The sequence below is a fragment of the Streptopelia decaocto genome (genome assembly GCF_964273445.1).
Source record: "Streptopelia decaocto genome assembly, chromosome: 3".
Lineage (NCBI taxonomy): Eukaryota > Metazoa > Chordata > Aves > Columbiformes > Columbidae > Streptopelia > Streptopelia decaocto.
In genome coordinates this window covers 46795415-46821653 of record NC_138656.1, presented here as the reverse complement: position 1 = coordinate 46821653, position 26239 = coordinate 46795415, and the positions used below count along the sequence as shown (strand labels likewise).

The 26239-nt window shown below is 39.5% G+C and overlaps 2 protein-coding genes across 14 annotated transcripts in view; both read left to right on the top strand.

Moving 5' to 3' along the window:
* The window catches only part of AFDN (afadin, adherens junction formation factor), a 129849-nt gene extending 122638 nt beyond the window's left edge, over positions 1-7211 (top strand). For all 10 annotated transcript variants that reach the window (XM_082049159.1, XM_082049160.1, XM_082049157.1 and 7 more), the window contains 2 exons: positions 3873-3957; positions 5035-7211. In XM_082049159.1, the coding sequence (XP_081905285.1) occupies positions 3873-3957; positions 5035-5179 (230 nt within the window). In that variant the 3' untranslated portion in view covers positions 5180-7211. The remainder of the gene's footprint in view (positions 1-3872; positions 3958-5034) is intronic.
* Positions 7212-8905: 1694 nt separating this feature from the next.
* The window catches only part of KIF25 (kinesin family member 25), a 42072-nt gene continuing 24738 nt past the window's right edge, over positions 8906-26239 (top strand). For 2 of the 4 annotated variants that reach the window (XM_082049298.1, XM_082049295.1), the window contains exons 1-7: positions 11301-11424; positions 12214-12279; positions 15023-15139; positions 17220-17358; positions 19310-19413; positions 20995-21083; positions 22603-22645. In XM_082049298.1, coding sequence (XP_081905424.1) covers positions 11350-11424; positions 12214-12279; positions 15023-15139; positions 17220-17358; positions 19310-19413; positions 20995-21083; positions 22603-22645 — 633 coding nt within the window. In that variant the 5' untranslated portion in view covers positions 11301-11349. Of the gene's footprint in view, positions 9030-11300; positions 11425-11668; positions 11744-11796; positions 11813-12213; positions 12280-15022; positions 15140-17219; positions 17359-19309; positions 19414-20994; positions 21084-22602; positions 22646-26239 lie in introns of those variants that run through there. The other 2 variants (XM_082049296.1, XM_082049297.1) reach the window with 2 other exon arrangements.

The window sequence follows — 26239 nt, the reverse complement described above, 5'->3', positions numbered from 1 at the left end:
CTGTTGGTTTTGGCTTTCACTCTGTATCTTTCAGTGATTTGTTTTGTATGACTGACCACTGGTTACTCAGGGCATCTGGAAGTGCACCTTTCTTGAACACAGGAAGCCTTTCCTAATGGGTTCGTGGACAGAGCTTATCTTCTGTTTCCTTTATTGGTACCAGGGTTCTCTTTTAATAGTGTGTGCAAATGGCTTTAAAAATTACCTTTGTAGATGTAGTTCTGAAGTATACAAGCACCAACGGACATACAGAACATGCAGTTAGTTTCATGTGTCGGGCACCATTCCTTCTGGTTTGTATAGTGCAGTTTTCTTGCAGAGAGAAAAAAAAAAATCTAAATTTCATCTTAGTGGGTTTTGCCTTACAGTTCATCCCCCCTGCTTCTAAACCCCTGTATTTCTTTGTCTTCTCATCTTGTTTCTTTTGTAACTCCAAATGGACAACCGTAATAGAGTTTAACTTCAGGTTGAGCTCTAGCTGCTAGCAACTTCAGCACCTTATTTTATCTGCAGAGTACTAGCTTAGCTATACTCGTGAATTCAAAGCTAATTCAGTCCAAAATTCCATGCTGAATTTTTTTTAACTGCTGGCATATGGAAGGCATCTTAATAATGTTACTCTTTGAGTACGTTTGTGTAAATCTCACTCTCATAAATGCAGTTTATTGACATAAGTTTTTGTCTTTAAATAGCAGCATCTGCCAGCACTTCCCCTACTTCTGTATTCTTCTGAAGGGAATGATGGCCATCATGTTCCCTTAGCTCATTCTTTCTACTTGTGCTGGAAGTCCACAAGTGCCTGACAACCAACTCGCACATATCAGATCATCCTTTTACAATGCAAAGGGGTAGTAAGTCACCTGAAATAGCAAGGGCAAGTGTTTATGCTGGCTTCTAGCCATATGGCTAACTTGTTTACTGGATTCAAGTCTCAGTGACACATATGGAAGCCTACACTATGGTATATCCCCGATAACCTTTTTGGCCACCTAACATATTATGAAAATTACTTTCTTTAACCAGAAGTGTGGTGTGCCCTGGTCATAGGGAGCGTATGAGCCTCAGAATAGGTTCCAGCTATCAGAAGCACTGCTAATCCAGCTGCAGCAGCGTATGAATCTGATGTAGGATACGTATGAGGTGATACGGGTACATGATACTCTGAGCTTCCTCTCTGCATCCTTTTCAACTGAGGCTCAAGTCATTGTTTTCCAGCAAAGCATCCTTTCCTTTGCAGGGCACATTAGCTTACTGCTATGGTTGGACTGTTTCAAGTGCTAAAGAGCAGCTCCGCAAAGCATTATGTATCTTAATATAGCTGAAGAGATGGTAGTTTAGCTCAGTTATAATTACTGTCCAAATGACAGAGTTGATGCTCAGCAGTTTCACTGTTTGGGGTCTGTACAGCACCCAAATTGCATAAAAAGTGTTCACGCTGATACTCATTTAAAGGAGGTTAAAAACAAACAAACAACAAAAACAACAACAACAAAACAAAAAAAAACACTCTCTATTTGCACTGGTGTTGTCTCTGAGATCTTGTGATGTGGTAGTCCCTGTGGATCTTGGAAGCCCGTCTGTCACTCCTGTCTGGCTCTGTCAGAGGTTCCAGATCTTAAAGGAAAGTGCAGGAAGGTTTTAGCTTTTCAGTGTGTTGACATCATACTGGAGTATAAATAGACACACTATATGCTTACCTCCTCTGGGCTTCGGTTACAGTGCAAATAATTCCATTATGCCTACCTACAACACGTGAGCCCACTGATACACCCACAACCAGGGAACCCAAATCGTGGTTTTCTGTCAGAAGGACAGTAGATTTGAGCATCTTGTATGACACAGAATTAATGAGTTAAAGTAAGGTTAAAGACAGGAAATATGTAGAAATTATTCTCTTTAAGCCCTATGACTATGTTGTCACCTTGCTCTTAAGAATATTGTGAAACAGCAGGCTTCTGATATGAAACTTTTGTACTCTATGTCTGTACTGAAGTTTTGTTCCTTCAAAGGGCTTTCTGATCCGGAAACTCTTCTTTGAAACTGACTGTAGTAGAATGTAAAATGTGCCTTCCATCACACATGTAGCTTCCAAAGGCCTTTGCTGCCCTTCCTTGTTTGGCACTTTGGAGGCTGTATGTGTAACAAATTAAGTAACTGTAGAACTGTCGGTCAGTAGTTGTCACCACCGCTCTTCCTGCCTCCCATCATCCACAACCCAGAATGCCATTTCATAGATAATTGCATTTCCCAGTCCTGCTTTCTGTTGATTTTAATGGAAAAATGAATCTCAGGAAAGTGAAATGTTCGGTGGTATTTTTTGCATGTGCGCGTTTGTTTTTCCTGGTCAACAATCAGAAGGACAACCTACGAAGTTTTGGTTAGGGTTTGGTAACAATTAAGGAATATTGTACTATGATGCTTCGCCTTTAATAACCTAATTCATAAACCATACAACTAATTCTGAATACTCTTATTTCATAATTTTAAAATAGCCATGAGAACAGGTTAACTTCACCTGATTGCTCAAGCTTCTATGAAGACTGCCTGCGTAACGTACAAAGCCGTTTGCACAAAATGCAGAATTCACTGTGCAGTTTACCATCTTCCATCTCGCTGACTCTGTGACATTACTGTCCTTTACAGCTCTTTTCTGTTCTTAATGTTAACTCTAGTAAACCACGCTTCTGCAAATTGTGCTCTCGTACCTTCTTCCACTGGGTCTCTTAAGACCACTGGGTCTGTCAAGTAACCAAGGAAAAAGCCAACATCCAAATCAAAACTACTGTCCTAAAGCAGGTGGAAGTGTGAACCACAGCATGTGGGTCCAGACTTTTCAGCATAGGGAATGTGGCACTTGTATGTGTGTAAGACTCGTGTCTGAAAGGAACAAAAAGAGTCTTGTTATATGCCTGGCATAGCTGGCATGATTTGGTCTGCTACAAGTTTCTGGTGGAAAAAAAATAGCCTACAATACACTAATTAAATTTTCTTGTGTGTTCCAGCATCATGTGTCTCTTTTATTGAATATTTATGAGATGTTACATATACCAGTGGAAGAAGCAAACATTTCCTTCTGTACCGAAGAAGGTTCACAAGACATAACACATGCAATATGGAGACCAGAACTGTCTGAAAACAAATCTGAATATTGTGCTGACACTTATTTTCACTCTTTTCCTGACAGTTATTAATATAATACGGTCTTAATTATAGATTAAATTATTAAACTTCTTGATTGCAAAGAAAATGTTTTGTCTTGTGGCCTTTAGAAATAATTAATATAATGTGTAAAACCTGTGTGTTGTATCAGCTTAAACTAAAGGTGCAGTGCTATAAGGTACTTGCTTGAAATTTAAATTTGTATCCAATAATACAGTTTATAATACAGTAATCAGACTAAACAGAGACAAAAATTCTGACTCTGCTGAGTTGCAAAGATGGCATATACTAATCTTAGCTTACTTCAGCCTCATAAAGAGAGCAGCTGCAGCTAACTTATTTCCTGTGAAGCTTGTTACAGGGTAATGAAGCGTGTTGCTTTTTCCATCAATCTTTGTGAACACCTTCTCATGTCTGTCTTACAGTAAGCAATAGTAACATAAAGACCATGATTTGATATGTGCCGTAAAATCTAAACAAAATGTGTTCTGACTCAAAATTAGGAGTAAAAATTTACAGCTGTTTTGAGGAGGGGTGGAATTTTGTAGTACTGGTTTTAAATATTCTAGATATCAGATGATCCTCTAAATTTGTTTCCGATTCTAGTTTAAATTTATTTCTTGAAAGAAGCACTGCACCTTTTTAAAAAAATACAATGTAAAACTTCTGTGTTTTAACTGTAGTCCTTCAACTTACTTTTTCTTTTGCATAAGGAATAAATTCATACACTGGAACTACAGGAGCAGCTGTTGGGGCCCATGAAGTTTATCGGGATCCAAGAGACAAAAGATCTAAAAGGTGACATACAGAAGTCCATTAACTTTTATACACCTGACTTGGCTAACTTTTGCAATGTCCTCTGGTTTTGTTGTATCCTCTGTGGGCTATTCAAGAATTCTGCAGGTGGCTCTGGAGTATCTTGGGTTACTATTAAATAAAAATAAATTCTCCACAAGTCTTTAGGTGATCTGAAGTACTACTTCACAGCAGCAAATTTAGTGCTACAAGTGAGTAAACTCAGTAATTGTAAATGAACAATTTCAAGTGTTTGGGGTGTATTTATAAATCTGAACAGTACCTCTGCAGTGGGATTCTTACCCAGTCTGTGCTAACAATAAATAATGTGGGCTGTTTCTTACATGTGAGTGACCAGCTTCACTGGGTAGTGTACCGAAGATGCATTTTAGAGTGTAGTTAATGTTCCAGTGGAGTGTGCATAGCAGAGACCTCTTGGAGCTAAAAGTGAAACCTCTTCTGATCAAGAAGCTGGAATGTATTTTGATTAAAGCTTTATTACATAAGAGTTAATCACATATGTAAAGTATTGTTACAGCTACAACTAAGAATGATTTGATGTGTTCACTGCGGTGGTCAGAAACACCTAAGACAAAAACCTGTTTGTTACAAGGGTAAGACATGAGTGCAAGAGCTTAGGTAACAATTGCTCTTGGAAGCTTTGCCAGTATAGAATAAAATCCAGAGGTGTTGCAGCCACTGCAGCACACATCAGTGCTAGCAGCTTTGTCGGTCAAGACATACAAGCTTTGGATTCCAGTGAAAACTACTAGAAACGTGCCAGGATAGGAAGGCTCGCTGATTTAGCCATCACAGCAATGCTGTGCGAATAGAGCCATACTTTACACCCATGCTTTGCTTTGAAAACTGGCAAGCAGTTTCATTCATGTTCATGTGCCAGAGATGGCTTGTGAGCCGCTAATTTGTCTAAGCGATAGCACAATGTCAAAATTAAAGGTATGTGTGGCATCATTTACTGTAGTCAAAAAAGCTACCAGTCAGTACATGTCACTAAGAATGACTATATTTAAGGATACTGAAGATAAGAATTATAACATAGACTTTTTTCTCCTTTTCCAGTCAAGATACAGATTTACCTGGAGCACCAGAAAACTTGACGTTCAGGGAACGCCAGCGACTTTTCTCACAGGGTCAGGATGTATCCAATAAAGTAAAAGCTTCTAGAAAATTAATGGAACTGGAAAATGAGTTGAACACAAAATAAGATTAAAGCACCTTATCAGATGTAACTGAAGATCTCTGAATTGAGGGATTGAGATGGTGGGAACACTACTAATGAACAGAAAATGAATGTTTTCTGAAAGGAGTGACTTTGATTCCTCTATATCTAAGACTGTTAATTAAGATTTAGAGATGTTGCAAAAGCAAGAAAACTGATTACTTTGCCAGGAGCTTGTGGTTTATTCAATGAAAGCACTGTAAAATTTTAAAGATACGAGTCACGTGAAGGTAACTTTTTTTTTCTTTCTGTTTTGGGGTTTAAGTTCTTGTGCACCAGACCAAGTAGCACTTGTCAAAGATAAGTTCTGTTTCCTGGTGTTTTACAGACACACTTTTGTTTTAGCTGCTGAGCAGAGAGAGTGAGAGTAGCTTGAACTGCCTAAACTAAACTGTGCACTAGAAATCAGTATTTTACATTGCTTGATAAGAAGCCAATATCTGGGCCACCTTAAAGAAGACTTCAGAGGCAAGTTTGACATACTGTATGGTGTTCATACATTGATCAGCATATCAATACAGGTCTTGCCATTACTTAGTACTGGAATAACACACATTTTGTAGGTGGAAGCTCGGAATAAAAGCATTTCTAGTCCTACATATTTGTTGGGTCTAAAATGGTTGCATAAGAATTTATCTGTAGTTATGGAAAAGTCTGGATGCTTATGCATCCCCACTGCGTGTGCTTCAGACTTGCAGAAATGTGAAGATACAACTTTTTGATAGTTGTTTTATTACAAATTATGTAAGCAATAGATAGTAGGCTACACTAGTGGCCCTTCATCAGTTAGGACCAAAATGTTAGTAAAGTGTTAAAGATGAGGAGTAATGATTCCAGTTCCAAGGTCAGCAGAACAGATACATATGTTTTCTGAGAAAGGTCGATTAGGAGTTCTTAGGCATGGAACAGTATTGGTAAGTCTACTATTACCAGTTCAGCAATATCTTTTTTTTTTCCATGGAGCAGTGAACTGGCATATAGTCTTTCTAAAGACTGAAGTGTGAAGCATCAGATACAAAACAGCTGACTGGGAGTGGGGATGTCAGTGAGGTGTTAATGGGGCTGGTGTGCTGATGAGGAACCCTCTCTGCTCAGGTGGAGGACGTGGGGCCAGCGAGCTCTTCTTCAGTCTAGCTGGCTTTGCTGACATCCTGTTACTGTTGTATGAAAATCTTCTTTGGCAGTTCAAGCTATTTTTCACACTGTAATAGCCTTATTTAATTTTAAATTGTTAATCTTTTTCCTCCCGCTATTTCTTCAGCTATGCCTATGTGGCTGATGATGTTGGGAATAAGGACCTCATCAGAGTTTTTCTCATTGTGTGATGTTAAGACAATATATATTGTGATTCCAAACAAATTTTCTATTTGACAAAGCCCTTTACTGGCTTTAGATGATTTTTTTTTCCTGTATCATATTGTTCTCTTATAAATATATATTTAGGGAATTGTGCACACTTCCAAATACAAAGGGGTAGACTTTCACTGCCTTAGGAAAGAAATCACTTTTAATAAGAGTTGTATGATAAATAAATGCAAGTTAATGAAAATTGGAGTGTAAATATTTTTTACGTATTCCAGGTTTCTTATTTGAAAGTGTGCTTTTACCGTTTCACCTGTTAAATATGAAGTAGAAGATTAAACTGTTTCAAAGTGTTAATGAAGGATCTGCATGCTTGCTATGTCTGTTAATCAGGAAAAGCAAGCCTCTCCCAATTTATCTTGAGAACACTAGCAGCCTTACAGTGACAAATTTTTCTTAAGGAAAAAAACTTATGCTGTGGCTGAATTACTGTTGCTGCTAGAATCCGAAAAAGGCTTAGCAAAAAAATACCTATAACCTTCAGTCGAGTGGATTTGGCCGCCATTGGGCATTCAGGTCAAGTGTGAATATGTGTAAAAGTGCTTTTCATATTTGTCTGTGCATTATTATGAAAAACATCAAAACTGCTGTAGTTTCCCATTTCTACTGTATTTCACTTGCAACCTATTTTTAATAAAGTTTGTATTGTATTTAACTTTGCATTAAATGTTTTTTTTGTACTCTTTGTTAATTGGTTCTGCATTCACAACAGGGTTATTGTAAACCTAAGGGGCTCTTGTTAATACGTTTTGCCTTACCTGTCCTTTTAAAATATGTTTACAAGCAAAGTCAGCATATCTCATAATGGATAGATTAAAGCCTCAAATTAATTTTACATGGAGAATCAACAAAGGAGGCTGATTTTTCACTGATCAGGGAGGAAAATTTCTTAGGCTAATGTTGTTCAATATTTGTAGCAGTGACTTGAAAAAAGTTATTTCTACAGCTTAACCACTGACTTACGAAACAGTAAGTATTGGTGGGGTCAGTCAGGCAGTAGGTCATACAGTATTTGTGTCCTCCTCAAGTGCAAAGTTGTATTTCTAACAGTGAAGAGGAACCTGGAATGCAACTTCTTTCAGGCAAGTAAATATATACTATTAAACCAGAGTCTCCAATGTGATTGTTGTGGTTAAAAAGTCATTTTGATCTCTTTATTTTGAACACGAAGACAGGATAACTTTTTTTTTCTGATCTCTGAAGAAAATCCATTTGGCTGACCTGGAAGTTTGAGGGTGCGGACTCAAATTCAGTGTGTAGTTTTGAATGAAGGTTGAGTTAAGGGACTTGGAAATGGTGGTACCTCTCTTCTATTATTGGATCGGTAAGGTCAGAGGACTTGACTATTGATGGGAGATGGCAGTTCAGGCTCTGCTTGGGCAGGGAGCCAGACCCCAGGGAAGTGCTGTAGGTGCCTTCTGCTGCAGCCAGGATGGAGAGCCACCCACATCTCTTCCCAGTTGGGTATCTCCATCTCCGGAGTTGTGAAGTCTACACTCTGGAATTTTCAAAATCACTATTGAGGGCATTCCAGATTTCAGTATGAGAGGGGTGTGTGTGACAGCAGGGAAGAGCTAAAGGGACCACAGAAAGCCAGAAGTACTGTGTAGTGTGTTACAAGGGCAAAACTGCCAGGACATCAAGGCATGGCTCAGTGGAATCTTTTATCCATGTTTGGAGGCTGTAGCTTTTGACTGGGAGAACAGACTCAAGAAAAAGAAGTTTAAATTTTGAATATAGAATGTGTAGTCTAGAAGGCAAAGGAATCAATCTGTTGTCCTTCTGTACGGTATTTCTTCAATCTAAGCAAGAGCGAAGAACCCCTACAAGCACAAGAGGCACAGCAACCTTCTCTCCTGGAGTCCTTCCCAAGTCCTTTTCTGCCCATTTTGTTTTTAGTAACTGTGTTTGGGAATGCTGTGATGGACAACTCGTATCGGAATGCTGAAACTGGGACCTCATTAGTCTTGTTGGTTCCCTGACTGGGGTTGCTGTGAAATGCGTCAGGAGGATTCAGGACAATGTTTACTTAGTAGCATCTTAAGATGTATATTCCACTATGGTATTTCACTGCTGCTAAATTTAATATAGAAAAATGCAGATTTAGGCAATTTCATTACATTTCTGGCCTTCTGGTTCCCCAGAAGGATCTCTAATAAGGCAGGGCTCTGCATTTGCAGGGGGAGGACAGGACCAAGTTGGCAGGAGTTTGGAAAAAAAACAGACAAAACAACAACAAACAAAAACAAAAAAACCTACCACCACCAAAAACACCAACAAGATTCTTCAAAGCAGTGTAGAAAAGTGTGTGGGAATACAGCCTTGCAGCATTTCCAGAAAACAGCTGGATTTTTTGTTTGTTTCTTGCCTAGGTCACATTGACAGACTGTTTTGTTCCCTGTCCATCAAACAACTTCTCCTGAGCTTTGGAAAGAGAAGGAAGTTTCCCAAAAAAAGAATTGCTGCTCTTATGGTGAGTCACAGTCATATTGTGATGATTTTTTTTTTTAAATACAGATGGGATTGAGCTTTCAGTATTGTTCAACTTTCAGGTGCACACAGAGAAATGACTATGTAAGAGTAGCCCTGAGATACTCACTTTTAGGTCACTAGTTCAAAGTCACAGTGACAGTAAACTAAGTCTGTTACGGCCTATGGAAACCAGATTCTTAATCTCATTCATAGTGGGTAAAACTCACAGTAGGGGAGAGATCAACCATTACACTTCAGAGATGGTCCTGCGATGAAGCTGAGTTATGTTGGAAAATAGCATTGTTCTGACTTGATTGCTGCTGCAGAATAAGCATTACTTACAAAAATCACAGCTCAGTGTCAAGAATTGTGAGTCGCATCCTCCAAGCTACTAAAATATTCCCCCCAAAATAGCTGATGTTGATAAAATCCTGTCTGCCTTACTTAGTGCCAACATCTGGTAACATCCTCAGTACTGCAGTACTTTGGAAATCTTCTTTTTTCTTTTTTTCTTTTTTTTTCTTTTTTTTTCTTTTTTTTTTTTCTTTTTTTTTCTTTTTTTCTTTTTTTTTCTTTTTTTTTCTTTTTTTTTTTTTTTTCCCCCAGCCGGTATTTGGGCTTTTTTTGTTTGTTTGGGGGTGTGGTGTTTTGTTTGTTTGTTTTTATTTCTTGGTTTTTAAACTGAGGCTACAGTTAGTGGGAGGATGGTGCAGTATCACAGAAGACAGTTGACAGAGCTGCACAGGGATGTTTGGTTCGGTCTGTGAGAGATGAGCTGCATCTGGGCTCCTCTGTAAAGGGTCGCTATCCCTTTGTGCCGCACGTGGAGAGATTCACTGCGGTGTGCCTTTGGATTTTCTACTGCATGTATGATCGCACATTTGCCATGTTCAGAAGACAGTAACTTGAGTTTGCTGTTTTGTAGAACTGGTTTCCTCTGTAATTATGGTGTTGGCTTTGGTTCAACAAACAAACAAACAAACAAAAATCACACACACACAAAAAAACACACCAAAAAAACACCACACCAAAACTAATGCAAAAATAGTGTTATTTCCCACTTCTAAGAAACTGACGTGATTGTAACTGGCATGCTTTCACATTAAATAGCCAAAGAGTATTCTGACTGCTTTCAAGACAATATTAATCTTTCAGTGCAGTACAGTAGACACAAAATAGTATTACTAACATATGCCAGATATTGGCTTCAGAAACCTTAGTTGGAGACCCCTAGCCATAGCCTGACTGAATAGCTCCTGTCTTGAGCAGCCTCTCAGGACTCCTACACCAGCTGGACCTGCAGGCTTTGTCCATGTCCCAAGACCAGCTCTAGACACTGGCTTTGTTCCCAGAGTTATGATATAATTGTGACTGGAAGGGAGCTCTGTGTACCATATAGTCCAGGTCAAAGCAAGGTCAGGTACAGCCAGTTGCCAGGACTGTGTCTAGTTGAGCTTTGAGAATCTCCAAGGATGGAAACTCCACAGCCTCCCTGGGCAACTTGCACCAGTGTTTGACTACACTCGCATTAAAAAAAAAAAAAAAAGTATGTTAGGTTCAGATGGAGTTTTATGTGTCTCACTGTGCGCCTACTGCCTCTTCTCTTGTCACTGGGCACAACAGTCTGGCTCTGTTGCTTTTATACTCTCCCAGCAGGCATTTATGTACAGTGATCAGACACTGCTCAGCTTGCTTTCCTCCAGGCAGAACAACCCCCAGCATGCTCTGTACAACAGATGTTCCTATCCCTTAATCTTCTTTGTGGCCTTTGCAGCCTTAGCCCATAGCACACATCACCAGCAGCTCAGGGGGGAAATCTTGTAGCCAACAGAGGAGCTCTGGCCTCTGTCCTTGCCCTTTGTTGTGGCTTCTGAACCTTAATGTGGGGCTTGTCCCCCTGGCCCGAGGAATGGGTGCTTTGAGGAGAAATCTTCCAGTCGCCCTACACCGGCCTTGGGAGGTCCAGGCTGCCCTCTGTCCCGGCGCTTCCCCTCGCTAATCCTTGCCCTCGGCCTCTGAGGTCACTCACCCCGCGCCGCTGCAGACGGCGGGACACCTCAGGCCGTATTTATAGCGAGCTCATTAACGGCTCAGCCTGACGCGCTGTGGGGCGACTGGGGCGGGTCCTCCGCCCCCTCACTGCGAGGGGATTGGTGGTTAGAGCGCACGAGGCGCTCGCCCAGCCAATGGAAGCGCAGGCGGGTCTTGTCACCATGGCAGCCGGCTGGACGCCCCAGCTGCGTTTCTCATTGGCCAATTTCAATCCCGGGAGGGCCCAGGGAGTCCTCCGTCTGACCCGGCGCGGCAGCGGGGAGAGGAGGATGCGACCGCGGAGCGGGGTCGACCTGGGCTCCGTGTGGGCCCAGCGCCTCCGGCAGCTGGAGCAGCGGTTGCGAGTGAGCCCGGCGGCGGGCGGGGAGAGGAGGGGACGCGGGCGTTGGGGAAAGAGCCGGGCCACCCCGACCCGCGATGGCGGGGTGGGAGGAGGGGAAAGGTGGGGCCTGGGGGGCGGGGCAAGTGTGACGGACAGCGCCTCGGCCCGCCGGCCCCGCCCCTTTCTGTTGAAAGTCTCTTTCTAGGCTTAAAATTTGGGCGAGAATCGTAAACCCAGCGGCCTGTGGGGGCCGGGCAGGCCGGGACGGGGGACGGAGAGGCTGCCCCGCCTGCGGCTGCGTTAGAAATGGGGTTCCAGGGTTGTGATCGGCCTTCCCAGCCCGGTTACGGGGCGGGGGGCGCGTCCGGCTGCCTTGGGAGCCCTGACAGCAGCCTGGGCAGTGGAAACCCGTATGGTTACTTAAAAATCAGTAAATATATAAAAATATATAAATATAAAATAATATTTAAAAATATAATAAATAAATATAAATATAAATATAAATAGCACTTCTCGAAGGACCAAAGGTCTGGAAAATGCCAGGAGGTGATTTTGTAAAGTAAAAGCAGCTAAAATTTTGTATGCATGCATTGCTGCACAAGCAGAAAAAATGACAGAAGGTAGAGGGAATAAAGGAATATTAAGAGTTTGTATACAAACATTACTGTGCTGACGAGATTGAGGGTAGGTAGTCCTTTGGCTTCAGAAAGCAGAGGAACAGAGGAATGTAATAACGAAAACTGCCTAAAGGAATAACATCCAGTAGCCTCATATTTATTTAGTTTTTAACGTTGAGGGTTTTCTTCCTTAGACCAAAGAAGAAAGAATTGTTGTCCTGGAAACCGAAAATGCTGCTCTGCACCTAAAACTTGCAGAGGTAACTACTGTTTGTTTTTCCAAAAATAATTACTCTGAAAACAGAAAAAAAAAAAAAAAAAAAAAAAAAAGACACTGAAATCTGCCTTCCTATTTTCAGGTTTTGCCCTCTTTACCTGTTGGGGAAATCTACGAAGGGGTTAAGGCTCAGCGTGTCTTTGTTGTTTCGTGGGGGGTTTTGGGGTTTTTTAAAATCATAAATGGTAGCAGTAAAAATAGGCTGAGTAAGTAACTAGAAGCTGGCACACATTTAAATAATTGCCACTGTTTAAAATTTATAAAAGTGAACTGAGGGAATGACTCTGCAAGCATTAAAAATGGAATATTGCTTTCTACTTGTCTAGAAGACAAGGGTAGATTTTGAAGGAATACTTTTTGGATGTAACTAGGTTGATCCTTTAAAAAGGACTGTTCAGAGTACAGAAAGACGTTTCGTTATGAGTAGACTTACCAGAGATGCCCTATGGCATGTCTTCATAGCACTGATCTTACACGTGTCTAGAAAAGGCTGCGCTGTTGCAGAAGTCGGTCACAGATGGTACAGTGACAACTGGATGCCCTCGTTTCCTTCTATAGAAGGATATGTTTTTCCTAGACCATTACGTAAACAATGAGCAGCTTGTGATAACGTTTGGGGTCTTCAAAGGTGGGATCTCAGAGATTTAGAGAATTTTGAATATTGATCTACACTGCCAGGCCAGAGCCAGCCATATTAATTGTGACAGAGACTGTTGGCCAAGAGTTTCTAATCTGGGCTGAAACATTAAATAGCTGGGTTAGCTCAGGAAAGCCATTTGGCCTCCCTTTGTGTTTGTTAACACCTGAGAATAAAAGTGGGCTTCTGACTGGAAGCAGATGGTACATCTGAAACGAGTTCTGCTAGGTATACAGAAGAATACTGTAATTGATTCTCAGAAAGTGTTTCTATTATTTTTGTTCTGTTTTATAGTATTTACCGAAAATCCTAAGGTCAAGCATTTCAGCTGTTGGTGGTTTTTGTTTTGTTTTGCATTTTTGTTTGGTTTGGGTTTGGTTTTTTGTTTGTTTGTTTTTACTCTCACAAACACAAGAAATTATTTTAGTTAGTAAGGTGCATCAGATGTAGGAAGTAGTTGAGTATTAGATAATGAAGCCTTGTTTTCCAAATACAGCACTGTTTTGTTTTATTGCAAAATGTGCTGAAAGATACGAGCACCTACAGACACTTAAGGAGTGTGGCAGTGTTACCACCATCAGTCAGAAACAACGTCAAATAATTGGTTGGAATACTTCGCAATTAACCTTGTGCTGATATTTCTATTCAGGCGGTTATTTAAATACACTTAAAAGACTTTCACTTCTCCTTGGTTAATTTGTCCCAACAACCTGAAAACAAGAACTGAAGTGACATGAAATAGTTTTACCTTAATTAGAATCTATTAAAAAGAATAGTAGCTTTAATTAGATGATATTAAAGCTGTGCAATGTTGCACCATATCTGTCAATATTTCAGCAGCTGTTATGGTGAAAGAAGCAACTGCCCTCTGCTATCGGTCACTAACCTTCGGATCTGCTGCTGGACCTGCCCGAATGATTGAGCTGCAACAACTTAGTCACAGTGACCAGGGTTAACAGAGGTCTCGTTCTTAACTTGTAAAAGCTAATTGGATTAGTTTTGACTGAAGTGAGTTCGGGAGCTTTGGAGACATGAGGATAGCCATAAATTAGGATTTGCGGTGTAAATGTTTATCTACAGGTCGCATCAGTCTAATAAAAGTGTTATCTCTTGCTGTAGACCTTCCCTTGCTAATATCCTTAAGACAACCACAAATACCAGCACTGCCACTGTTTTCTGCAGCCTGCTATATTATTATCCTTACAGCACATTGTAAGGGTTGCTATAGAACAAAAGAAGTCAGATGCTTTCTCTGTAGACTTGCTTTCGCATATTTGGAAGTTTGTTTGTCTACCCGCACAGCCCTTTTTTTTGTTCGCAGTCCTTGAGGTCCTGATCCCGCTGTCTTCAATACATGAAGCCAAGTCTCCCAGAATGGGTCTGATTTGGAGAGCACTACTGAGTAGTTCAGTTTCACTTCTGTTTATAATAAAGCTGACTATAAAAAGTTTTGTACTCCGTTTTTTGCTTCTCATGCGTGAGCACAAATTTTCAAGTTCTGTCCTATGAACAACTCTGATGAATGCTAAAACTATTTTAATGGAGAAAATGTCAAAGCCAAGTCAGCGTTTGCAATAAACTTGATAGTGGAATGGATGAGAGGCTGACTGCAATGACAGTAGAATTGACCATTTCGCTTTTATTGTCCATGTCGAGAAAATGGGGGAATCGGGGAACCTGTGCAGGTGGTGGAAAACGTATTAGATGTAGGTTTTAACTAGCTTAAGCTTATTTAACAATAAGGCTTGAGTACTGCTGTTGCTTATATATATACTTAACTTTTCACACATGATTAGAGATACTATTTCTCCTGAATTACTTGCATACATTTTTGTCATGAATGTTTGTAAATATTGCATCTGAGTAAGGTGTCTTGAAGATTCTCAGAGTAAAAGAACACATGAACACTGTATAGAATCAGTCTCAGCTTAAAGCCTGTAACAAAAAAATGAGAGTTCTTGAAAAATAGTCTTTTCCTGCTATTTCTTTCACATGTAAGAACTTTATATACATACACATATATATGTGTATATATACACTTTTATATATATGTGTATATATATACATGTATACTATTTTTTTTTAACAGTATCAAGGGTTGGCTGGAAGAAGCACTAGTGAAGTATTGCAGCTCTACTCTGCTCATGGCCAGCAGCAGAAATTGCAGAGGAGTTCTGTTGTAACCCAGCTGCATGGAGCAATAAAGGTAAAGGCATTTCGTAATAAAGTAGACATAATCTGTGCCCTAAACATGCACATGCTTATCAAATATAGTAAAACCCAGAAAATAGTCAGATATGAACTTGATCTATGGTTTTATTGTGTTGACAGCAGTGCTTGCACTGAAGTGTAACAATGCCTGAGTTGTTTTAAAATTTGTAGTGGTTTTGCTGCAATAAGCTGCAAAGTGACCTGAGGAGCTGGTAAAAGCAGCTGCTTCTGAGTGCCAGGATCTTATGTCTAGGCTGCTATCAATACCTGAGCTACATAATTTTGTAATCAAAACCTTGCAATCCCTGGTTTGACTATCAAGTAGGGCATCCCTTAAAAAACAGTAATAGTGATATACTTTAACTAGATGGGCAGATCCTTTACAAACGCCTTGGAGAGGTCCATTGATTTCATTAAGAGTTCTGCTCTGGGGGACCGCACAAGAGGGAGCAGTTTGCTGTATGCTCACTCCTCTTGTCTTGATTTTGCATCATAGAGACTGGAACTGTTCTCCTGGTACTGATACCATAATATTTTCCTATGTTGAAGTACTTAACTCCTTAAGTTACTCCATCGAATAGCGAGTTCCTTTCAGGGACATTAACGAATGTCAGCGTTTCTCAGGACAGCACTGAATGCCTGCATAAAATGACTGAGAAGTATCTCAGGAAAGAAAACTGATTCTTAACAGGCAGAAGGTTGTAGCTTAATTGTAGCATAGTTGGAGTGGGTGATTATTGTAGGTACCTTCCAAGTGAACTGCTCTGTTCTATTCTAATTACAGGGATTCTGCTCAGTAAATTTTGGGATGGTATTTTACATTTTAGGTTAGCTAGAATGGCAGAACTGCTTGTGATGCAGTACCAGTGGATTGAGATGGTTTATGGTCAGAAATCAAGGAATGTCAGGAGAAAGCAAAGCTCCCCAAATAAATGTCTAGATTAATGGTAGTCCTATACCCATAATAAGAAAACAAAATATTTCTTCCTTGTTATATTCTGTGGCTTTTGAGGGTGGGAAATGCAATGATTTTCTCCCTTTAGTTTAGATTGTTTTATCATTGAAACTAGTTGATTAATTCAAAGTTCGTACCCCACTTGGAAAACTACAACATGTGACACTTTGTACCAGGCTGACTAATGAGACATTTCCATGCTTCTGTGAGCTAAAGTACACGGTGTTTCAAAAAGATGAACCCAACATATTACAATTACACATAAATTTACAAACAGTTTAATGAGTTATCAAGTTTTAGTAACCTTCTTGTAAATACTCTGTGTTGCCTCTTCCTGCTATATGGACTGTAAGAGTTTCATTCATAAGCTGTTCATGGTTGCAGAGATATAGTGATTTCAAATTGGGTCCATCTTTTTGAAACACCCTGTATGTACAGATGGCTTTACATGTTTGTTCCAAGACTTAGATGTCAAGAAATCTCCAAATCCTAAAATCAGATCAATGTGGCTTTACTTTATTTGGACTTTTAAGTGAATATAAGCTGCTCTTATAAATATTTAAAATGCTCATCATGTATGTTATGCTGAGTTATATCCATAAGACAAATACTTTTGTGAACAATAAACATTTCGGACGTTTTCAAAATACATGTGTTCTCATAGGAAGGCATAGAACTGGCTTTTAAAAGAAGTGACTCAGAGTGAAGCTTAACACGTGCCTCCTGATCCAAGTGTGGAATGGATCACAATTTTTCCTTGCTAATTCTGGATATGTCTTATAAGTGAACAGAATACACACATGCCACACACACTCTTTTTCGTTTGATGAAACAAAAATGAGCCTTTGTTATGCCTGAAGCTATTTTATGGTCGAAGTAGGTAGCATAAGATGGTAAGGATCCATAAAGCGTTGCTGAAGTCTTTAGGAAATGATATATCTTGCAGGGTCCTTCTCTAAACATGCTGAAAGATATACTCCTGAAGACTTCCCTTCATCAAGTAGAGGGTTCTTCCTGACTGCGATATCTCACTGTAATTATTTGTGGTGGTGTTATATTGATTCTTCCTTAACTGCTGGTTTTGTGTCTTTATAACATATTTTTCCTTTTTTCTGAGAAGAGGCTTAAGCAAGACCTGAAGAGCCTCCATTCATTTGCTCTTGAGCTTTCAAAAGACTTTCAGCTCCAAAGCAACACTTGGCTTTACCAACTTTTGACAGCAGTCCAAGGGATACAGCTGCAAAATGAAGCAATGCAAAGTAAGGCTCATTGCACTTCCATTTCAAACATGTAGCATCAACAATGTCACTGTTAAATGTTACTAACATTAAAAGGTTGAGTTTGATTTTTAAAAAACGTGTCATTGAAATTGTAGCACTTGTTTTGTGTTTGACGTTAGAGCACCAAGGAGTTCTGAAGTGTTAGAAATAATACAAATAACTTTGCAGAGGTTATGACTGATAATTTGGATTTAGCTTTTGTGTTGATTGCAGCTGCTACTAGACTACTGCTGAGTTGGCTCAGCTGTAACATTTTTAACCTGAAGTTCCTAGGCTTTTTATCTTGGCTATTTTAGAATAGCTGAATAAAGAATGTGTTGCTTTAGCTGAGATTTGTCTGCTTTTGGCTGTACCAGAAAAGGTCTCAGGTGATTTTGGGGATTTCAGAAAATACTGTCTGAAATTAGGACAGGCAGGATTTTAAATATCTGAGTCCCTGGGTGATGCTCTGACATCCATGTGTTGTCATTTTAAAAGTACAGTTTTATCTTGCTTTACTTTTTGGTTTAAATATTTAATTTTGTGACTGTTTTGGTTCTGATGGGACTACTCAGGTCAACAGCAATGAATGGCATTCTCAGTGATGAAAGTTTGGAGAACTTGTCCCTGTATGTTATGTACTAAATTATGATTTAAATTGAATTGATTACTGTATTATCCATGTAGAGCATATGCTTAATCAAGTTATCTTTAAAAAGCAAAAAAACAAAGTGGAAAATTAACCCAAATAAGGGTGAATGTTTCCATTATTGAAGCATGGGGCTAAATGAACAGGTAAGAGGTTGGATTTGGCACTTAAGGTGTGTCAAGTGCCTTACTCAAGTCAAGGTAGACCACGTCCACTGCTCTGCCATCACCCATCCATCTTGTCATGTCCTCCCTGCATGCATGCACTTGTGGAGAAACATTATGACCTGTAGGTGAACAGCGTGGGTAACATAATACAGAAATATGACCTGAGAAATTTCTAGTGTAGACAAATGTCCCTTGAAGTTATCTGATTTTTAATCTATGTCAGAGAGTATAAATCGAATGTGTGGCATGCTGAGATTTTATTTTGGTTCCTCTCTTTGTAAGATAGCACGATAGTGAGGCTGGTGGCCATCCTGCTAACTCAGCTCACAGATTGTGGTTTCGAATGCTTGATACTCTACATCTTCAAACTGCTCACTAATTGCTGGGGAGATTGATTTCCCACTGAGGTTCCTAAAAGCTTGCTTTTTACACAAGTTTACAGTCACATTATGCACCTTCTGGGCTGTACATTTGTTTTAGGCCTACTCAGTGTTAATGTAATTGAGCCAAAATAAAATCATTTGTGAAGTCAGGAGGCTTTTATGATGACCCATATTGCTCTCCTCAATTTTGTGAAGGAGAGTCACTGAGGTTTGAAAGATCCATCTTTGTCGTGAAATCCTACCCATGAAGCAAATGCACCGATCTTAAAGGGGAACCTTATAGCTGTTCTACAGGCTTAGTAGCACTGTAAATGAGGCTGAAGATAAATGAGATGTTACCTTCTTGTAAAGTTAGCTGTCATGAATCTAATAATCTGCAAATATGGTATGAGCCTTGTAAGTGACAGCCCCATCCAGAAGCACGGTGTTTCAAGTTTAGGTTTCAGACTTCAGGGACAGATAACATTACTTTAACTAAACTGACACATTTGAACTTTCTTTGAATATCTTGTATTTTTGATTGGTTGTCAAGATTTCACATGTATAGCTGTGGTAATTATCTGTAACTTTGCATAGCCATCACATAGCAAGGAATATGATGGGGTTTTTCAGAGATGTCTAGTAAATCAGGAACTGACCTTCATAATTGAAGTCTGGTAGAAGTTAAAAAGGTTGATGCCTGTATGAGGTGCTCCTGGAAAACTAATTTTGTAAAGTCACAGAGTTTAGTTCTTTGAAACAGCTTTTTCTAGTGTTTCAGATCAAAGCTTTTGATCTTGAGCAGTCTCTACAAGAGGTGACAGAGAAATATGAGAAAGAAAAGCAGAAGAGGAGAGCTCTACATAACAGTTTAGTTGTAAGTACATTTAATGACAGAACATTTTCTTATTTTGTTGTAATTATGCTCATAATTTCCTCACAAATAAAACAAGTGATTATACTTTTCAGGGATGTATCACCTCCCAGAGCTGTCTATATATGATACATTTCTTTGCTGAGGCACATTTGTCTCACAATAAACCCCACCCCATTGTTTTTATGCAAGCATCTTCTAAATCCACTCGTGCAACATATTGCTATAAGGAGTATCATCCATTTTGAATAGTGGACAGAACTGAGTTTCTTTGTCCTCTCCCCTCTGTTCTCTCTCCTCCCTTCTCTCTCTACTTCTCTTCTTCCCTTCCCTTCCCTTCCCTTCCCTTCCCTTCCCTTCCCTTCCCTTCCCTTCCCTTCCCTTCCCTTCCCTTCCCTTCCCTTCCCTTCCCTTCCCTTCCCTTCCCTTCCCTTCCCTTCCCTTCCCTTCCCTTCCCTTCCCTTCCCTTCCCTCCCCTTCCCTCCCCTTCCCTCCCCTTCCCTCCCCTTCCCTCCCCTTCCCTCCCCTTCTCCCCTCCCCTTCTCCCCTCCCCTTCCCTCCCCTTCTCCCCTTCTCTTCTCCCCTTCTCTTCTCCCCTTCTCTTCTCCCCTTCTCTTCTCCTCTTCTCTTCTCTAAATTTGCAGCTTCTGAAGTTATTTTGGAGTTCTTAAAATTATCAACTCGAAATTGCAAAATGGTCGTCTTTTTTTTTTCCCAAAATATTTCTGGCTGTGTCCTGTGCCATTCATGATGGTTTGTCTGGGATTGATGTTTTGGGGTTTTTCTTGTACGTTAACCTTACTCTTTCTCCCCACCCCCACCAAATGACTAGTTTTGGGTTGCTCAATTCAGAATCTGATTTTTAGAAACACAGATTGTCTTCAAACAACATGCTTTGAAGTTTTTCTTAGTGGGAAATTGAACTCTCTGTTAACAAGTACTTGCCTTCCAATCTCTGCCTTGTGTTGCAGCTTACTGAAAGGACATTCTCCAAGGCAGTCAGGACTTAGTGCCAGTGGTCAGTAGTCATCACAGACAATGTGTTTTCACTGATACAACACAACTGGTTACCAACAAAAAGGAAGAAAAAACACCAGGTTATACAAACTGAAATGTGAAACAGCCTGCAGAGAAAAATCAGATACTGCACTTTTAGTCATGTATGTGAACACGGTGGAGAGGAAAAGGACAAAATGTTTTATATTCACATCTTCCTCAGGGCTGGTGGAAGAGAAATGAAGTGTGTAATCTTGTCTGTTGAATTAGTATATGTGTCTGAAGAAGCTCAAGTAAAGAGGGGAAGGAGACTGAAGAGAGGAAAACGGCTCAGATTTAAAGCCTTTTTTTTTTCCCCATGTGGACTGGAGGGGGCTACACCATTCCAGAGCTCTGAAGAGCTCAGGCTTCCTCAAGTACTTTCTCCTAACTTCTCAAGGCAAATGATATTGATACTGTTTTTCTCCCTACAGAGTCTTAGGCTGTGATTTTGTAAACACCTGCATGTTTGTGTCTGCTTCACAAATTCCGGTGTATTTGTCCTCTACAGTAGTTTCTGTTAAACACATCTTAACATTCTAATCCTAGGAACTGAGAGGAAATATCAGAGTCCACTGCAGGATCCGACCATTACTACCTTTTGATACTGTTGCTGGACATTCAATATCACAAGAGAGGTGATTGATTTTGTCTGTGTTACATCTTAGCTGACTCATAATTAATATACAGGGAAAACAATAGTTACATGTATGTGAGAACAACTGTGTTCTTGATTTTTCTGTTTTTACGCGTGTCGGGGGGGGGGGAACAATGATGGTATCACAAAAACTAATTGCAGTTTTCTTTCTCCTGCTAAATTGACTTTAGCCAATCTCATCTCCTTGTCTAAAAGTATATCCACCTGAACAGAAAGTTGTAGCTGTTCTGCCAAGCCAGCATTATCCCTGGCTTGGCAGAAGTAACACAGCTGCAATCAGTTTAGAGTATATTCACTATCCTATACAAATTCTGGGATACAGTAATGTAGTAACTGGCAGAAGTTTTGTGTAGAGGAACATACTCAGCATTACAGTTGTTTTGTAATGCTATAGAACAGATTTGCTGTCAGCACAAGCACTGGTAATTCTATTTCAGTATAATTTGGCTCTGCATCCCTAATTTATAACACACTTACTGTAACAGAAGTGGCAAAACATTCCGAGATCCGAAAGGAAAAGAGGGATTAGATGCAAGTATGTGCTATAACAAGCTGAATTCTCTGTAGATGACTAACGTGAAAGAAGGTAGTGATTGAAACATAGACAAACAAAGAGAGAAGGGGAAAACTAGGTGGGTGGCTAGAAAACAGTAACATTATCGTGAGTAAATAACTGATTTGGGGCTTTATTTTACTTTGGCCGGGTTGTAATTCGGAAAAACTACGTTCAGTGTTTTAAAGTTCATTAATTTTTGGCAAATCTTTTAAAAAATATAGATTTGTTTTAATGAAAACAACATCAAAAATAGCAGAAAATAAATTTCAAGGAGCCTGAGGTGGAACTTGTATTAACCTTTCCTTGATATACCTGGGAAAGAACACAGTCAAGGTTTCTGTTGCTGTATGGAACAGTGAGTGCAACCAGCTGCTGAATTGCAGTGTAGAACAGGATGGACTGGGCCAAACAAACTATCATTAAAATTAAGTTTTCTTAATATATCAAAAAGTAATTTAAATAAAATTTAATTAGAAAACTAGGGAGTGATTCTCAAAACACACACGGACAAATTTATACACCTCAGCAGTCTCAGTCAGTTTTTGGGCTAGTAATGGATGCAAGATCCAGGACAAATACTTAAAAAGAGGGTGTTTTTCACTTCAGTCTTATATAGTAAAAGTCTCTAGCTACAGGATCGCATTACAGTCTCAAAATAATAGAATGGTTTGCATGCAAATTAGTCTTCATTGGGTTTGTTCTAAATTTCTTTTTTTTAAGCAGATTATGTTGGCTGCTTGTGCTTTATTTTTTTTATTCATAATTAACTGTGGTGTTAGTATGTACATTTGGTACAGTAATAATGGCAATTCTGAAGGGTACTCTTCAGACAATGTGTAGTTCACAGACATTTTGAGTATTGACTTTCCTGAGCTAAATGGAACATTTATGGTTTGAAAGGTACTTTTTTTCCCCTATTGGCTTGTTGTTTTTTTTCTTACAGGCAAAGGAACTTTTCAGAAAAAGTGGCACATGCAGTTGATGATGTGAGTATTTGATGGTGAAATTCAAAAGCATGTTCACAGATACTAGGAAGGGGGAAAAAGAGGGACATGTGAACCATGGTTTTAAAAAAAAAAAAATAAAATAAGGTACTTTCTTGTCAATCAGCATCCAGATTTGATCACCCATGGGTGCAACAACCAGTGGTTTGTGCTGTTTTCATCCTGACTCTTTGTGATAGTAACACCTTGGAGCTTCTGCTGGTGCAGTCATCCATGAACGGGAGGTTGTGCCAGTCAAACCGCTGTAGACCTCTGCAGTCAGTCCCTTTGACCCACTTGTATTTACTGTAACTATTTCTAAAATTATGTCAGGCTTTTTTTTTTTTTTAAATTTTATTATTGCAACACAACTAATGGATTAGGAGAGAAATATCATATCTCATGAACCACAACAGCCTGCGTGGTGCTACACTCAAGCATGTTAAAATGTCCTGGCATTGATCCATCGGAGGAAGGAAAATGAGCATTGAGCTTGCACATCCAGATGACAGCGTTAATTGAGGCCATTACCAAGATATAAAACTTAAAAAGGCACAGTACTGTGAGCTAAGGTCAAAGTATTAACTTGGGTTTTAATTTTCTTAACCACCATAGTTCTTAGTTGGCTGCTCACTGTTACTTACGTGGTGATTAGCCAAATTGTCTTCTATAGTATAGTGCTGAAAATAGTGCAGAAATGACCTACAGTATGTTATGCATTTAAATCTCCCAAATTATAGCTTCATTAGGCAGATCTCAGTTGCATAAAGTAGATGTGGATACTTCTAGATATATATATCTGCAATTAGGAACTAATGGAGCATATGAAGAGTCAGCTAAAAAATAGTAAATACGTCAGGGGATAAAAAACAGGGACCTGTAATGGGAGATGTAGTACCCTGGATGCCATTACCCATTTATTGTACTATAGAAAGCCACGACCATTTCTGACCTGATAAATTAGATAATATTTAGGTTTCGGATTATTTCACAGATATATGAATATGATATATATCTATATATTTGCAGGCAAAGCAGTGTCTGCTTACTTATGACAATTTATGAGTTTTAGTTCATATAAAACAGTGACCTGGTAACCATCTATATGCTTACCTGCTCTTATGTTTAGAAATCTTTATGAAATATTCCAGGAATACAAATCTATGCATGGACTTGATTGTAAAATGAAATGTGCAAGATACTAACTTTCTGGTTTTGGAAAACACAACATTGACTTCCAGTGTTTTATTAGTTTGCCTTGACATCTATTTGGTTAAAATGCTTTCTAGTTTTGATCAAACACCTTAACTCTTTGTGTTAGTTTCCTAATATGAATATTTTTTTGAAATTAAAAAAAAATATTTTTGTTTGAGGGATCTAAGTTCATGAGAGAGGATAAAAGCTTAGTTTAAGCTAATCTAACAAAAGTAAAGGAAATCAATGTTTATTGCCTGCTTATATTGCTTTTAACAACTGCAGGTGTTATGCTTGTGGCAAGGATAAATATGTAATTTTCAGATAAAATTATGGGGCCTGATTTGTTATTGAGCTTTTAGTTGCAATGCAGTCAAAGCTCCTATTTCTGAAAACAAGTTAACCATTTTCCAGACAAGTATTTATGATTTAAAGGAAATTTTAGGTCAAGCTGAAGGAAGACTGACTGTGATAGAGGTCCATAGTTTATTAGTTTTGCTTTTCATATCATGGCTGTCTTTCCAGATGTTTCCCTGAAAATACTTTATATGTGTAACATAACCAGGCAGTTTTCTGCCTTGATAATTTTAAAGCTAATGTGCATTAGAAAGCAGAGCTGCCTTTGAGAACCAGAGTCACAATGCGGTCCAGCACACATACTGCAAACTATGGTTGGATCTTCTGGACAAGCTGCAGCTTGATGTTGTTCCTGAATTGGACTGGAGCTCTAACAACTCTCATCTAACAACTTTGTCATGCTATAGCTAGAACAGGGAAAACATCTGTCTCATAGGGAAATACCACAGCAGAAATTACAGTATAAAATAGCTTTTTTTCTCGTCTGGTAGGAGCTCTGTTAAGACTCCCTTCAAATTGTCCGTAGACAGGCAGAACTGACACTTGGACAGAATGGTGTATATCTTTTTGTGAGACTGACACTGAATGAATTCCATTTAGTCTTTGAGTGTTTTTTCTTTTGTTTATTTAGAGATTCATGTAATTCTTCAAAAGACGTGATTTTTCCTACAATCTTGCTCATCTTGTCTAGAGAATCATTACAATGTTTCCATTGTAAAATACATGCTTTGAAGTTGGGTACATCTTTTTGAACCACCCTGTATTTCATTTCAGTTTTTGAGCTACTTTACAATTTTTGAAGTTTTCCTTTTCCTTTCCTGTGTATGTTTAACTGCTCACCATAAAGATAGCAACTGTCTGAACCTTTCTTCTGAAGGTTGTTATGCAATAATGGCGGAGAGTGAGTACACACTACACATTAGGTTGAACCACTCCATATAGATTAGGACATTGAGTGGTGCTGGTATTGTCATTACCTGTGAAAATGAGTAGCTTTGGTACTGAATGTTCAGGATCTTCTTGGTGGTGACAGGACAAGGAGGAATGGATGCAAATTGAAACACGGGAAATTCAGCTTAAACATGAGAAGCTGTGAGTGTTGTCAAACACAGGAACAGATTGCCCAGAGGTGGTGTGGAGTCTCCGTTTTTGGAGATGCTCAAAACCTGACTGGACATGGTCCTGAGCAACCTGCTGTAGCTGACCCTGCTCTGAGCAGGAGGTTGCCCTCAAAGTCTCTCTAAGTGCCCTTCCTTCTCAAAGATTCTGTGATTCTGGTCTAGGATCCCACATGCTGCTTTTCTGTAGTTTTGTCCATCAATGGCAGGCTGTGCTGTGCGTGCCTGTGAATAAAGGTGTCATGTTTGAGTGTGCAGATGCTTAAATGAGATGCCTAATCGCTCCAGACTCCTCGTGTGGTTGTTGAAGAAAAGTAGCCACCTTCAGAGGGTAAGTCATGCACATAAGATCTGAATTAAACTTTAAATATGTTAGTCTTTCTCCATGACTACATAGGCATCTGAGGTGCCTGCTCTAGTCTAACACCTGAAGTGACATTTGAATCCAACTTCTTTTGTCACAGAGAAAAAAAATCTGTCTGCCTTTACATGATTAATTCATTTCATTTTCTTTTGAGAAGGTTTTCACTTGCAAATAGTTGAGAAAAAGGGAATGGCAAAGAGGCTGCTCTGAATGTTAGGGAAGGTGCAAGCTTCTGCTGTTTCTCCAAGATAGGACTGGCAAAATATGTATTAGCACAGCCAAGACAGTTGGAGACATGGTTGTTCCCCAGTTGCTTATCAGCATCCCCAGGCTAGAGGGGGAGAATGTCTAGGGGAAGCTAGAGTTTTCTTCCGGTGGTGCTTACCTTTAAAGCTGTCCGTGTCAGCCTCAGGGCTGTGTCAGCCAGTTGCACTGAAGCTGACAGTGAAACATGAGGAGCCGTCACAGTCTGCCTTACCTTGGCTCTGCCATGGAGCAGTAGTCTTTGGAAAGGGGGCATAGCCTTCAGCAGATATGCAGTAACAAGCGATAAGAAATTATAAT